Source organism: Panthera onca, chromosome B4, assembly GCF_046562875.1.
Source record: "Panthera onca isolate mPanOnc1 chromosome B4, mPanOnc1 haplotype 2, whole genome shotgun sequence".
Lineage (NCBI taxonomy): Eukaryota > Metazoa > Chordata > Mammalia > Carnivora > Felidae > Panthera > Panthera onca.
Window position 1 is genome coordinate 131,006,864 of NC_138345.1, and position 14,870 is coordinate 131,021,733.

The 14,870-nt window shown below is 56.3% G+C and overlaps 1 protein-coding gene, 1 non-coding gene and 1 pseudogene across 2 annotated transcripts; all 3 read left to right on the top strand.

The window, feature by feature from the left end:
- The first annotated feature begins 883 nt into the window (after nucleotides 1–883).
- NOL12 (nucleolar protein 12) lies at nucleotides 884–7,174 on the top strand. Its single transcript, XM_060656401.3, has 6 exons — nucleotides 884–1,042; nucleotides 2,397–2,502; nucleotides 2,974–3,022; nucleotides 3,576–3,718; nucleotides 4,963–5,060; nucleotides 5,482–7,174. Exons 1-6 carry the CDS (start codon nucleotides 960–962, stop codon nucleotides 5,645–5,647), a joined length of 645 nt encoding a protein of 214 aa, XP_060512384.3. The 5' UTR covers nucleotides 884–959; the 3' UTR covers nucleotides 5,648–7,174.
- LOC132660489 (small nucleolar RNA SNORA21) lies at nucleotides 4,167–4,295 on the top strand. Its single transcript, XR_009601829.3, has one exon. It is a non-coding gene; the product is annotated as a small nucleolar RNA SNORA21 (small nucleolar RNA).
- A 3,603-nt stretch (nucleotides 7,175–10,777) lies between the features above and the next one.
- On the top strand, nucleotides 10,778–10,883 carry LOC132660414 (U5 spliceosomal RNA; annotated as a pseudogene).
- The last annotated feature ends 3,987 nt before the right edge of the window (nucleotides 10,884–14,870 follow it).

The window sequence follows — 14,870 nt, forward strand, 5'->3', positions numbered from 1 at the left end:
TAAAAGCAAGGGTAGCAGCTTGTCTGCGGCACCCAGCACAGATGAACTGAGATAGGGGATTCAGGCATACAATCCTAGTTACTACAATGCCCCTGCAGGTGGTGTTCTACTGAACGCCTTCACATGCGTGCCCTCATTTTCAGTAGAGGATGTGCTGTCACACCCCCATGGCACACTCCGGGAAACTGACACACAGACAGGGGAGACGGCTTGTGTCGCAAACACGTGCAAGGCATGTCTTACTTACACACACTGTGACATAACTCACCTTTCCTCAGAATCGTGGTTCTCAAAGCGTGGTCCGTGGACCAGCAACCCCTGAGAACGTGTTAGCGATGCAGATTATGGGGCTCATTCTAGACCGGCTGAATCAGGAACTCAAAGCAGGTGCAAAGCCATTTGTGTTTCAGCAAGTCCTCTGGGGGATTCTGACGCAAGCCAAAGTTTGAAAACCACTGCCTTGCAATAACCCTACAAAGTCACTGTAATTATCCCCATTTTACAAATAGGCCAACTGGGGCAAAGCAAAGGCAACTGGTCCAGAACCACAGCTGTACGTGGACGACCAGGGTTCTAATCCAGATAGTTTGGCCCCAGAAGTGTGCTCTTGGGAGACCACCAACGAGTTGACATCAGAATCAAAAGTAGGATCAGAAATATTTGGCCCGTTTACTAATATCTCCGTACTGAGCACCTACTGCACGCCGGCCACCGTGCTAGGCTCTGGAACCTCGCTTTCACTGTTGCTAGTCTACGAGACGGATTGGGGTTAGGAATCACGGAGGGGGAACACCCAAAACGCAGGGCTGGGGAGGCCGGCCCCGCGGCCCCTTTAAAAGGCGGGGCCTGAGGAACGGAACGACGGAGCCTAAGCGCGCGGCGCGCCCGAGAGGGTAAAAACGGTACACCCGGAAGTGTCTTAGGCGTGCGGGCGGCGCGCTGCCGGAGGCCTCACCGCTATGGGCCGCAACAAGAAGAAGAAGCGAGATGGCGACGACCGGAGGCCGAGGCTCGTTCTCAGCTTCGACGAAGAAAAGCGGCGGTGAGTGCCAAGCCTGGAGCGGATCTCCTTCGGGCTGCCGGCCAAGGCCACGGCCTGGCCCGGGCGGCTTCCACTCACGCAGAAGTCCCTTCCGGCCCCTCCCTCTTGGCGTGGCCCGTTGCCCCCACCCCCCCCCTTTCGACACCAACCCCCACTGCGGAATGGAAGCGGCCGCTACCGGCCCCCAGCGTGGGGAATGGAACCGCCCGCCCCGCCCTCTCGTTGCTCACTTTGCACCCTGCTCCTGCTGTGTGCGCTTCGGCTGGGAGCTGGCGGCTCGTAGCGGTGGCTTCGACCTCCCTAGCCCAGCCCAGCCGCCCCACACGCGGTAGACTCAGCTGTTGGTGATGAGTGATGAGTGAATGAGATGAGAGTGGCTCAAGTTCACGTATTCACTCGTCAAGACGTGTGCTGAGCTCCTTCGGTGTGTGTGCCAGCCTGATCGCAGGACCCCTGAGTTGGACCCCTGAGCCTCAGCGTCCAGTCCGTCAGATGCTATCCATTCAGAGTGCCACTTTGGCATATGGTAGCGGGTCAGCGAAAAACCTAGTGTTGGGCCCCGGAACATTTGGGGATGGTGCAGCCAGCACTAGAGAGATGAGAAGGAGCCAAGATCAGATAGGAGAGGGGAATGCTGGAGCATCGTCAGGATACACAGGGTGGCGTCAACAGGCCCTACAGTTGGGTCCAGGGGGCAGGTGTCCTGGGCAAATGTGCCAGTCGGGTGGAAAGTTTGCAGATGTCTGGATGAGGGTGGCCTTAAAAGTGGCCTTGCTAAGGGGGCTCCTGGGTGGCTCAGTCGGTTAAGTGTCCGACTTCAGCTCACGGTTCGTGAGTTTGAGCCCCACGTCAGGCTCTGGGCCGACAGCTCGAGCCTGGAGCCTGCTTCGGATTCTGTGTCTCCCTCTTTCTCTGCCCTTCCCCCATTCACACTCTGTCTGTCTCTCTCAAAAATGAATAAACAAACAAACAAAAAAAAATTAAAAGTGGCCTTGCTAGAAATGGCTTAATCCCCTGGGTAATGGAATTTGGCAATGTAGAAGGGCCCCCACTGGCCCTGTTGCTTGAAGTCGAGAGCCTTGGAGGGTGGTGGGTGGAAACAGGCAGCATCTCCCTCTTCTTCCTAAACTTACACTCTCTATGACCTTTTGCAAGTGACCTAGCCTCTCTGTGCCTCAGTGTCCCCAATTGTAAACGGGGAATTGGTACCTACTTACAAGTTGTTGTGAGGAATACGTGAGTTAAACCCGTGTTAATTTTCGGAGCAGTACAGAAGTAGTGGTTTTTCTCTCCCTGGAGTGAGCCTTCCTTTCCTTGTGTCCCCTCCTGACTCTCCCTTGCCTCTTTCCGGTAGGGAGTACCTGACCGGCTTCCATAAGCGGAAGGTAGAGCGGAAGAAGGCAGCCATTGAGGAGATCAAGCATCGGCTCAAGGAGGAGCAGAAGAAACTCCGGGAGGAGGTGCAGGGGGAGGAGGAAGGGGACTAGGGAGACAGAGAGAGAGAGAGAGAGAGAGAGAGAGAGAGTGTGTGTGTGTGTGTGTGTGTGTGTGTGTGTATATATATATCTGAATACATATGTATCTGAATATATATATATCTGAATATATATGTATCTGAATATATATATATCTGAATATATATGTATCTGAATATATCTATATCTATATCTGACTCCCAAGGGATTTACAGCCTTGGTTAGCCTTAATAGGGGTATCTGCAGGAATGAGGGGAGGTGTGGGCAGGCCTGGGGAGCAGTTTGTACAGGTAGAATCATGGTGGGCCCAGGTCTGGGGAAGGTTCAGGATGGAATCTCCTAGTGTTTCATCCCGAGCCACACATGGTCTCACTCACCCTGGAGGTGAGCAGTGCTCTTGCCTGGGGTTGGCCGGAGAGGCCATACTCACTGTGTTCCCTTCCCTTTTGGCTTTAGCGCCATCAGGAGTACTTGAAGATGCTGGCAGAGAGAGAGGAGGCTCTGGGTAAGTCCCAGCTTTGCCCGGACCTGGAGAACAGCTAACAGGCCTAGGCTTTTTTTTTTTTTTTTTTTTTTTTTTTTTAATCCTTTGGTGGGTGAAAGGGGAGAGGTGTGGGGGCTGCACAGAAGCCAACTGCCCTAGCTCTAGGCGTCTTGGTGGTGACCTGGGGGTCACAGGTGGTGTTCAGGGACGTCTAAATGTGAGTGGATCAGAGACGAGGAGGACAGACGTCTTGGTAAAGCGATTCCTTAGCAGAAAGCCCAGTTTCTGAGGCCTGGAGGGACTAGGGGTAGAGGGAATGGGCAGCAGCAGTTGCTGGGGTCACATCGGGTTTGTCCTTGATGAGAACCAGATGGTCTGAGGTCCCCCTGGAGCATCAAGGGAGGAGTTGAATCACTTACATTTGTCCACAGGCCAGGCTCTGGAGCCGGTGACTTCCCTGGACACTCTCCCATAGAGTAGTGGGGGCCGCTGCGCTCCAGGGCTGGGAGGGGGGTTAGAATGTGGTCACTTGTGCTATGAGGCTGCGACCCGCTTCTTTGCCCACCTTGCACAGAGGAGGCAGACGAACTGGACAGGTTGGTGACAGCGAAGACAGAGTCGGTGCAGTATGACCATCCCAACCACACGGTCACCGTGACCACCATCAGCGACCTGGACCTCTCGGGGGCCCGCCTGCTTGGACTGCCCCCACCCGAGGTGGGTGTAACTTCCGGCCCCAGGAGGGAAGGGGCCCAGGTGCAGACCGGCTTGTCGGGGTTGCTAAGTGCTGGCCCATGTCCTGGGGATTGCAATGCCGGGGGCTCTCTCCCTGCTGGGCGCTCGTTAGAGCCCGGACCAAATCCCTGACCCTGGGGCTTCCAGAAGCCAGTTCCATGCCTGAGCGGCTGTGGGAGCGTGGGCAGGTGTCTGCCTTGCCAGCTTTCCTTTCTGCCCCAGTAAGTGGGGGGGGGGGGGTCACTGGTGATAGCGCCTGTCTCGTGGCGGTTGCCGTGAGTGTAAAAGCGGTTAATCCGAGAGAAGCACCTAAGATCGCCGTTTATTGTGGTCACTCCGCTGCACGGTAGCAGTCACACGGAAGTTGTCAGGCTTTGAGCTGGGAGGTGTTAGCAGGTTGCGACCAACATCAAAAAAAAAAAAGGATCCCCCCCTTTTAAAAGCACTCAGCGCGCCTTGACTAATGACACACCGAGCCGTTGCTAAAGGGCGGACTGAAAACGCTGCTTTTGGGTGAAGCGGCAGCGTGTCGTGTTCCGCTTCCGTTGGTGTCACAGGCTGTTCGCCTCGGCAGGGTCAGGGGCACCGACTGCTGGGGGTGTGAGCGAAGGGAGAGGCTTGGGAAGTGACAAGGAAATGCTACGCGGGCGGACCGGCCTCAGCTCTCGACAAATAAATACAAGTGAACAATTAAAGAAAAGGAAAGAGAGCAGAACGTCATTGAAAACATCAAAAAGCCTCCCAGTTAAGTGTCATCTGAGACGTTTATTTCCGGCTGAAGTTGTGTCTGCCTGGCTGTGTGGGCCTTTCCCGGAAATACCTGTACGTACATGGTTACGAGGCAAACCACACTTCCTGTCGCGGGTTCACGTGTCCTTAAGTCCTGAGCTGCTGCCTTGTCACGCCCTCAGTGGTCTCGCCCTCACCTTCTGTTTTGTGCTCATTCTTCCGCACAGTTCTCCCGGCCTCCGCTTACGGTGGACGGTCAGACGTTCACAGGTGAAAGAACTCGAAAACTGGGGGTGAGGCTCCGAGACACAGCTCTTCCCCGTGTGATCCCCGCTTTGGGGGCACACGTGGCTTTTCCACCCGCGGCCTTCTCCGAGCCCCCGAGCCAGGCCTCGAAGCGGCAGGCCATGCCCTCACGTGACATAGCCGTGACTGCTCGGGGTCAGGCTTCCCGACCTGCCACTCTGTGTGACAGTCCTTGTCCTGTGCTTCTTTAGCAAGCGGCCGGGCACGGGTCCGAGGAAGAGGCGTCATCCACGGAGAAGCTGACCAGAGCCTTACCCAGGAAGTCCAGAGATCCCCTCCTGTCCCAGCGGTGAGCCCTGGCCTGTCCTCCCCTATGACACTGCTCCCTCATTGCTGACAGTGGTGGCCGCGCCTGTGGAGTGGCCTCTCGCTGGCCTGTGGCGGGTGGCACGGGGCAGGTGTGGAGCCTGGAGCAGCCGCTCTGCTTTGCCTGTTGAGGAGTCCCTCCCTCCTTACTGTCCCCCACCTCCACTCCTTGAGAATGGCCAGCCCTGGGTGCCTTCGGTGCCTGGGGTAAAGGCCTTTTCATGAGCTGAGGAGCTGGCAGGGCCTCTGGGGTCAGAGCCGGCTGCCTTTGGCATGGATGTGGTTCTCCCGGCACTCAAGGCCTGTTCCGACGTCCTCCGGGAGCCGGGCAATCAGTCACCCCGCCACCCGGCCTCCCACCCATGCCTTGTTCCCAGCCTCACCAGCCTTGCACCCTCCTACAGGATCTCCACTCTCACGGCTTCGCTGCATGCACACAGTCGCAAAAAGGGCAAGAGGAAACATCCCCGACGGGCCCAAGACTCCACCAAGAAGCCCCCGAGTGCCACCCGTACGAGCAAGACCCAGCGCCGCCGGCTGACGGGCAAAGCCCGGCACGGCGGAGAGTGAGCCCCGAGAACCAGGCCACGCCCCAGCCTGGGCTGTCAGGGGCCGTCCTGTCTCCGCCTGGCGGTCCCAGGAACCCAGCACTGCGGGGGTGACTCTGCGGCCCCGGCTTGGGAGGCAGTTCCTCTGTGGCCCAGAGCTTGGACGCTGGAAGGGGGCAGGCAGCTGAGAGCTGGCTTCCCTCAGGAGGAGACTTCAGAGCCAAGTCAGGGGCATCTTGCTTAGTGGGAAGGCTTCCCACCGAGCCGTCCTCGGATTTGTGAAGCTAAGTGCCCCTGTGGTCTGTTTGTCCCTGACCCTGGTGCCACGTGCCCAGGGCAGGCTTGTGAGCGGGTGGAACCTGTCGGGGAAGTGGGTCCGTCCTCACTGTCCAGCAGTCTTCTCCGTGGGGGTGAAAAGGTCGTGTTGGGTCTGGGCCCCCTCACCCGGGCTCCAGGCCAGCATAACCACTGCTAGGGTCTGGAGTCGTCCTGCTGCTCTGCGAAGCGGGCCGCCGAGGCAGGTGGCTGAGCGTTGCCAGCCTCTGCCCGTTACCGGCTGAGGCTGTGGGTCCGTCCCTTCTCCGTGGCCTCCTTGGTCCCCTCAGCTGAAATCGAAGTGCTGGAAGCAGATGAGTTCCAGAGCATTCCCCAGCCCCAAACTTGGGCATCCTCCCCAGGCTTCCAGCAGCTTGCAGAGAGACACCGATCAAGGCGTGATTAACCCCTTTTAAAGAGAATGTGTCTCGACTCACTCGAAAGCGTGGCGGTTCCCAGGCAGACCCCTCAGGAGGCCAGCGGGTGTTCTGCAAGGCTGCTGGGTTTTCACGCCCCCCGTCCCTTCCTTGTCCCCGCTTGTGAGTGAGCCGCCTGACCCCCCCCCCCCCATCCCCTGACCGAGCAGGGTGGAATCCTGCCTGCAGCAGGTAGATAGATGTACGGTGAGGACCGCCGGAGCACCTGTCGAGGAACCCCGTGAGCCGCCACCACCCTCTGCCGCTCGCTGGCTCCTGGGATTCTGGCGCAGAGCACAGGACCTGTGACCTGGCTCTTCAGCCCCTTCCACCTGCTCTCTCTGCTGCTTCCCGGTTCTCGGGGGTGGGGTGACTCCCTCCGCCCGGCCGACTCCACCCTGGGCAGAGGGTGGGGCCCGCCAGCTCTCCAGGTGGTTCTAGCGCTCAACCCAGGGCAGCGAGCGTGAGCCTGGCCCTCACAGGCCTCCGGGAGCAGAACAACACCCCGGGTCCGAGGGATTTGTGCACGCAGCAGGGCTCGGGTTCAGATCCTGGCTCGGCCCCTTGGCCTCCGTGTGAGCCTCGCCGTGCTGACCTCTCTGGGTCTGTCGCCATGCGTAAGATGGCAAGACACCTACCTCTTAGGGCTGCCCTGGGGCTGAAAGGAGCCACTTCCCAGGTGCACCTGCAGGGTGCCTACGGCTACCGCTGAGACGTCTGACCCACGTCTCGTCTCCCATCCCCAGAGACACGGGGTCACTCACCACCCACATCTACGGTTTGTGCCGTTTACAAGTATTAAATTCTCAGCCACTCTCTCCTGTGTGTGACATCAGTTCCTCCAGCAGACCGAGGAAATTGAGTCAGCGATTTTGCCAGTCTTGGGACCAGAAGTGGTGGAATCAGAACCCTCTGGAGAACTTGTCTTTTCTCCCCAGAGCCCCTCCAGCCTCCACACCTGGATTTTTTCCTCTCGCCGCCGTCCCGTTGTGTGGCCTCCCGGGCTTGGGGCTTCCGGGAGCTTTATAAAGAAGGATTGGGTTTAGCTGCATATAATATGAAACAAAATTTAAAAATAACTGGCTTACTTGAGAGGAGCTTACCAGGGAAGTAACTAGCCTGGAGCCGGGGGGCCGGGATGGCAGACTTTTTAGCCTTTTGTGCTATTTTTTTTTTTTAATGTTTGTTTATTTTTGAGAGACAGAGCACAAGTGGGGGAGGGGCAGAGAGAGAGGGAGACACAGAATCCGAAGCAGGCTCCAGGCTCCAACCTGCCAGCACAGAGCCCGACGCAGGGCTCGTACTCGTGAACCGCAAGATCATGCCCTGAGCCGAAGTCGGACGCTCAATCGATTGAGCCCCCCAGGTGCCCCTGTTTTGTGCAATTTTTAACACCTGGCTTCTACCTCGTGGTCCAAGATGGCTGCTTGAGCCTCAGCCATCACACCTGCCTTTCAGCCAGCAGGTGGGAGGGTGGATTGAGGAGCATGCCCCTCCTCCTCGTAAGAACCTTTGACCCTTGTCAAGTGCCATTAGTCCAGCAGAAGGCAAAGACCGGGGCAGGAGGAAGAGAGCGGACTGCGGTCCGTTCTGGAGAACAATGTTCCCAAATAAGAATTGAGGCTTGTGCTACTATGGGGAGAGTCGGTATTGGGGTACAAGCAGTGGGGTCTCCCCCGGGAGCTGAACATACGAGGAAAGGGCTGTCGGGAGGGGATCCAACCCTATGGAACTAGAGCCACAGCAGACGCTTTTCTGTTCCTCGGCGACTGCACTGAGCTTCCCCGACATGTCAGGCCTGTGCTAGGAGGAGCAAGGCCATCCGCTCAGCAGAGGACAGGCTCTCCCGGTAGGTTGTGTTTTGGGGTGGTTGAGCCCCCCCCAGGGGGACGCGTGGGCAGGCCTGGTGGAGCTACCTGCCTGGGGGGCAACCACGGAGGAGACGGTTCCGGGCGGGGGAAACCTCTGCTCTCATCCTCTCCAGAGCCCCCCCGGAGCCTCATCGGCTCGAAGCCCCCCGGGTTGGACTGTCAATGGCTCCGGCAGGGGCTTCCCAGCTTCTGAGCTGAAGACCTCACTGCCTTGTTCAGTTGTGAGCGGGTCCCGCGTGACAAACGTCCTCCGGGTTTTGAGCCGACATCTGCCTCTTCCAGATGTGGTAGGCGGCCTTTAGAAGTTCACGGACTGCTCACAGCCTCTCTTGCTCTGTTCTGAGCCACCTCCTCGGGGAAGCCTTCCCTGACCCCTCCTCCAGCCCCAGGAATTAATCCTTTTCCCACGTGGGCTGCAGTGACACTTGGTGTTGCCTCCTTTCAAACACTGAACACATTGTAACCTGGTTATGTCTGTCTCCCAACCCCCTCGCAGGCTGACCATAAGCCCCCTAGTGAGAAGTTGTGTCCGTAATTGCTATGTTTCTCCTCCTGGCCCAGGGCCCCTCTCACTGTGGGTCCTCAGCCAATCCTGGCTGCATCACATGGGACCCAATTCCCCCTCCCCACAGGTGCTCCCAGTAACTCTCGAAACAGTCTGTTCTAGGATTTTCTGGCCCCAGTTTGCAAGTTTCCGTTTGCCTGTCTGCAAGTTTCTGAATCTGTTTTCCTCCTTCCCATCGCCACATCCATCTCTCCTGGGGCCCGGGTGAAACAAACCTTCCCCGTCCAATGAACTTTGCCCTCTCCCTTGCACCCTAATCAGCAGGATTGCCAAACAACAACCAAAAAACAAAGAGGCTGGGAAAGCAATTTATCAAGCCCTTCTCTTGTGTCAGACGGTTACATTATTAACTCAGAACAGCACTGTGAGCGGATATTAGCTCCATTTGACGGGTGAGAAAACTGAGTCTCCAGGTACATAATGTCAGAGGTTACACGTCATGGCTAAGAAGACACAGTCCCTGCATCCCAGGGAGGGGGCAGACACATGGGAGTCCCCCTGGAGGTCAGAGGTTCAGCAAAGTATTAGAGGGCCCGCAGGGGCACAGAGCAGAGACAGGTGACCCTTGACCTGAATCTTGAGGGACGATTTGGATTGGCCAGCCGGCTGCGGGAGGGGATGAGCTGGCAGGTGGGGGGCAGCCAGGGAGCCCCTGAAGGGCCTCAAATACTGAGCTAAGGATCTGGACCCTTAGCCTGCGGACACTGGGGCCCCCCTGAGGTGGGGTTGGGGGGTTGGCAGGGGAAAGTCGGGGTCAGTGATTGTTTTAGAGACATTCCCCCCCCCCCCCCCAGCCCAGTGGCAGCGTGGATGGTGCACTGGGAGTACTGGAGGCTCCAGGACCCTGTTGTCATTCCGTGAGAGGCAGGGAGGCCCTCCTCTCAGGCAGGTGTCCATTCACTCCCTCCCCAAGCATTTACTGAGCGCTAAGAAGTCCCAGCCGCTGGGGATCCACTGGTGAGCAGGAGAGGGCAGTCCCTGCCCACGGTCGACTCGTGGCTCACAAGCTATAGCTGTGGGGACCGAATGGAGAAGACTGGAGGAGAGGTATTAGTAGCATTTATTGAGCACTCACTGTATACCAGCCACTCTACCTGGTTTCACTCACTGAGCTCTCACAGAAACCCCACGGTCTAGGCAATGCCATTAAGCCCATTTTGCAGTTGAGGCACACTGAGGCGGCCCCCTCATGAAGCAAGCCATACTCTCGATACAGACACGAATACTGACCCATTGGCTGAACAAGCCGAGTCTTCCCTTCCAGGGGCTCACTCACATGGTCCACAACACGAAAGACACCCTAGGAGCCATGTGAGTCTTGTACGAGATCTCAGCTCAGCACAGTGAGCCCTTTTCTTAAGGCCGGGGAAGCAGGGAGGGCTTCCCGGAGGGCGTGCTATTTCAACTATCACTAAGGGAATAAAAAATCTATCTGTGAGGGGTGCCCGGGAGGCTCAGTTGGTTAAACGTCTGACTTCAGGTCATGATCTCGTGGTTCCTGAGTTTGAGCCCCACATCAGGCTCTGTGCGGTCAGCATAGAACCCCTTTGGATTCTCTGTGCCCCTCCCCTACTTATTCCCCCCTACCCCCCCCCCCCTCTTTCTCAAAATAAATACACTTAAAGGAAAATCTATCTGTGATTTACCAGTTCAGGAACACTGCATATTAGCTTGGTCTGACTCACAGAGTATTTAAAAACAATTTGACTTAGGGGCGCCTGGGTGGCGCAGTCGGTTAAGCGTCCGACTTCAGCCAGGTCATGATCTCGCGGTCCGTGAGTTCGAGCCCCGCGTCAGGCTCTGGGCTGATGGCTCGGAGCCTGGAGCCTGTTTCCGATTCTGTGTCTCCCTCTCTCTCTGCCCCTCCCCCGTTCATGCTCTGTCTCTCTCTGTCCCAAAAATAAAAAATAAAATAAAAAAAAAATTTAAAAAAAAAAAAACAAAAAAAAAAACAATTTGACTTAAAGAAACAAACAATTTGACTTATACTCTGGTTTCTCTTCAGATCCTAGAAGTCTTTTGCCCTTGACTAAAGATCTCTGTGAAGAGGAACAAATCTGAGTGTTTACCCAATTTTTTGAGGCAAAAACCAAACCAAAACCAAAACAATTTGACTTAGCCATATTTTAAGATGTTGAGATTTCATGCAGAAGTTCAGGTTTCTGGCTTCTTCAGTAAAAGTAAGCCTGGCTGCAATTTAAAAAAAAAAAAAAAGTGGGGAGGGGTGGTGGGCAGGAGCCTGGGTGGCTCAGTCAGTTAAGCGTCTGATTTTGGCTCAGGTCATGATCTCGCGGTCCATGAGTTCAAACCCCACATCAGGCTCTGGGCTGACAGCTCGGAGCCTGCTCGGATTCTGTGTCTCCCTCTCTCTCTCTGCCCCTTCCCCACTCACTTTCTCTCTCTCTCTCTCTCTCTCTCTCTCTCTCAAAAATAAACATTAAAAAAAAAAGTTTAAAAATTTTAATTAAAAAAAAGAAAAGAGAAAAGTAAGCCCGGCTGCCCTGATCACCACTTCCCAGGTGGCCATGGGCTGGAGCCAGCCCTGATGACCCCATTAGAGACTGCGGCCTTCCTGCTTCTGCTCTACTGGACCACGCCCCCTGCATCACTACCGCGCCTGCCCGGAGCACATGATCCTCCGAGGTTGGGATGACCATTCCCACAGGAGAGTGAGGAAGCCAAGGTCAAGGTCAGAGGGGTGGAGTGGGTCTAGTAATGTCAGGGGTGGTTCAGCTACCCCAGACCTCTGGGAGAGTGGATCCCAGCCACAGGGAACAGCATGAGCAAAGACAGAGACAGGCACAGACTCTTCAGGGAGCAGAAAGGGGGATGTGAGGCTGAGATATAATGGTGACAGTGGGGACGAGTGCTGCCCTGGCTGCCGTTGCGCCCTTAACCCTGAGCCATCTGAGCCATCCCACAGGACTCCGGGACTGTGTTTTTTAGACCAGGCTCTGTCGTCAAGTAACTGAGTGGCTTTGGGCAACTTGCTTAAGCCGCTTCAGCCTTGAATTTGACTCCTATGAAACGGGGATGGTGACAGCTGCCCTTCTCATCACAGGGAGGTGCTGGGAGAAACCCCATCCTGTATGCAGACAGGTCAGCTTTGCCCCCTTGGGAAAAGGAGGGGCTGTTACTACTTAGATGATTAAAAGCCCCGCTTTGGGCCTCAGTCACTCTTAGAGCCACGGTCCCCTCCAAGAGTGGGGCTTCTTTCAAGAGTCCCCGGGGTTCCCTGGCCTCCTCCTCCTGCCTCCTGTCCAGTTATCTCTCCTTCAGGACCCTGGCTTCTGCCCACCCTCCTATCATCTTCTCCTGCCCTCCAGGGGCCCAGCCAGGCAGCTCCAGAGCTAGGGAGGGCGCTCGGGACAAACCCGTCCTGCCCCAGGACTTTTCCCCTCCTCCCTCCCTCGCTCTACTCTCTACTCCAGCCTCCACACTCTGTCCCCTCAGCCAGTCTGTTCTTCCCCAGGGCCTGCAGGCTCACTCTCTCTTTTCCAGGCCTTTGCTCAGATGTCACAGGTCAGAGAGGCTTTCCTGACCACCTTATTTCAAATGTAATGCCCTCCCACACCAGCCCCTTCCCGGCTTCATTTTTCTCCTTAGCACCTCTCACCAGCCTACCTACTCCATATATTGTTTATTTATCTTGTTTAGGGTCTGTTGCTCTCCACTGCAGTGTAAAGCACCAAGAAAGCAGAAGATTCAATCTTTTCTTTGCTAAGTATCCTCAGCACCGCCTACCTACAAGGTAGGGGCTCTGTTGAGTATTTCATGAATTGAATTGTCAGGAGTGCGACCGTGAGTTAGCTCCAGGTTTTATTGTTTGGTGGCGGAGGGGGGCTAAAGACCCCGGGGCCCTGTCCTGAGCTTCAGACTCACACCAGATGTCTAACCCACCCCAGGCTCAGAGTGGTCAAGTAACTTTCTCAAGAGCACACAGCCAAGAGTCGCTAGAGTCGGATATTGACCATCGGTCTCCCTGCTCTCTGTGTTGCTCGCAGTAATGGGGATCAAGCTGAAAACTCGTGATCCTTGTTACTAAACTATGTTTTCACCCATTCCATCCTGGGTCAGGATGCCCTAGTTCAGGGGCTATCTCTTCCATGGGTCAATGGGCTTCTCATCTCAGAAGGAGGCACGTTTTATTCATGTTACCCTCTCCCCAGTGCCCAGCACAGGTACATGTGAATGTCCGAGTGAATTAGTGAATGAAGATGTTCTGTGGTGTCAGAGGACGTCAGGCACACGAGGGTTTTAGTCTTGGCTCTGCCTCTGACTAGCCGTGTGACACTGGTAAGTTAATTGTCCTTAGTTGCTATGAAATGAGGATCTTGGTACTTAGCCCTTTGGGTTACTGTGTCCTGATGAATGTAAAGATTCTGGAATAGGAGCTGGCACATAGTGCAAAATAAATATTAGCTTAAAAGGGGGAGGGGGGAGATTAAAAAAAGAGAGAGTTGTGCATTTTGTAAGTGAGTTCTACGTCAGTGGAAGCGAGCAGATGGAGGCTGAAAACGCCTGGGCGTTTCATTTCATCCCCACAGGTACTACTACCCTTCCCATTTTACAGGTAAGAAAAGTGAGGCACAGAGAATTTAAGTCTTCTAGCCCGACATCTGGGTCAAGACCAGCCTAGGGAACTGTAGAGGGGATGCATCGACGGGAAGGAGGTCAGAGGGAGACAGCCCTGCCAAGTGCCAGCCCTCTGATGGGCCCCCTGGGAACCCAGACCCAGCAGCTCGGGCTAAACGTGCGGCCGGTCCCGCGCTCGGAGGCTTCTGGGCGCCGCCCGCCTCCGCCCCGCCCCTTGCCCTCGGGTGGTCCAATCTCACAGCCCTTATGTAAATGAGGCGCCTAGAGAGAACCTATGCGCGAGCGGCAGGGGAGTGGTCTTCGTCCACCTCCCGGGCAACGTTCTGATTCATTGTTAAAATAGGAGCTGTGACCCCGGCATCCCACCCGGGCACCGCCTGTGCGTGGAAACCCGAGCCGAGGTCAGTAGTACTGCGCTGCGGAAGCGGGGGAGGGGAGCGGGGAGAGGAGCCCGGTGGGGTAAGGGAGAGGGGCGAGGCATACGGAGCGGGACTGGCTGACCCGCTGGAGAGGTCCAGGAGTCCATTCTCCGGATGGGGCATGAGTGTCCGCTGAAGGTTTCCCATTGTTACAGCCACACCTAATGTGCATTTTTGAGCATTCTGCCAGTTGGTTGGGAATAAGGAGGAGGAGGAAGCGGGAGCAGTGAGGGGCACACGGAACAGAGCCCCCATCCGCCCCCAGGAAGATGAGCGGCGTATTCCTTCTCAGGCGATGCTCCTTTATATGGCCAGACCAGGAAAGAACCGCCCAAGCTGGGCGGAACCGGTTCCCGCCCCCTCCACCACTGGGGCAAGGGACGTCTCCGGGAGATGATGGCCCAAGAAGGATGGAGGGGCAAGTGGGTACCCCCCTCCAAAACACACATACACAACGGGCCCTGCCACCTCCCCAGGTCTGATGGTGGAGAAGCCAGGAACCTTCGCCCTGGCTGCCCCAGGGGAGGATGAGAAATTCCGCAGCCCTCAGCTGAGATTGGCAACCAAGGCTTTATCCCCTGGTAGGCTTTGCAGGAAACTTGCCAGGTGAGGACAGGTGTGTGGGCTGGTGACCTGGGGGCACCGCAAGGTGCATGGGATTTGGGGAGATGGGTTCCTCTTCTGTCCCACCCTCCTCCTGGGGCTCTGTGTGCGTGAGGAAGGGATCTTCAAGTCACTCTCGTGGGGGCATCTCCCCTTCCCCCCTCCCAGGGCGTGGCACTGGAGCTCTCAGTGGCCTCCCCCAGATGGGAGAGCTCTGTGCTCAGCTCTGTCCCAGCTCTGTCATGGGAGAGCTCTGTCCCAGCACCAGTTCAGCTCCTGGGACCTAGAACAAGGTATGGACCCTTGGTGAGTCTTCGATGCCTCATCTTAAATTGGCATTGGCTTTATCTACAATGTAAGATAACCGTGAGAAAAGGCACTCGAACTTTAGGGTGCACTGAATCACCTAAGAGACTTTTTAACAACACACAACCCCAGGCCTCACACCTCCAAGAGATTC

Bases quoted from the DNA above. Each gene is read 5' to 3' on its own strand.
- NOL12 (XM_060656401.3), top strand. From the start codon at position 960: ATGGGCCGCAACAAGAAGAAGAAGCGAGATGGCGACGACCGGAGGCCG. The intron at 3,023-3,575 runs GTAAGTCCCAGC...CACCTTGCACAG, and splicing joins AGAGAGAGAGGAGGCTCTGG to AGGAGGCAGACGAACTGGAC. The intron at 3,719-4,962 runs GTGGGTGTAACT...GTGCTTCTTTAG, and splicing joins TTGGACTGCCCCCACCCGAG to CAAGCGGCCGGGCACGGGTC.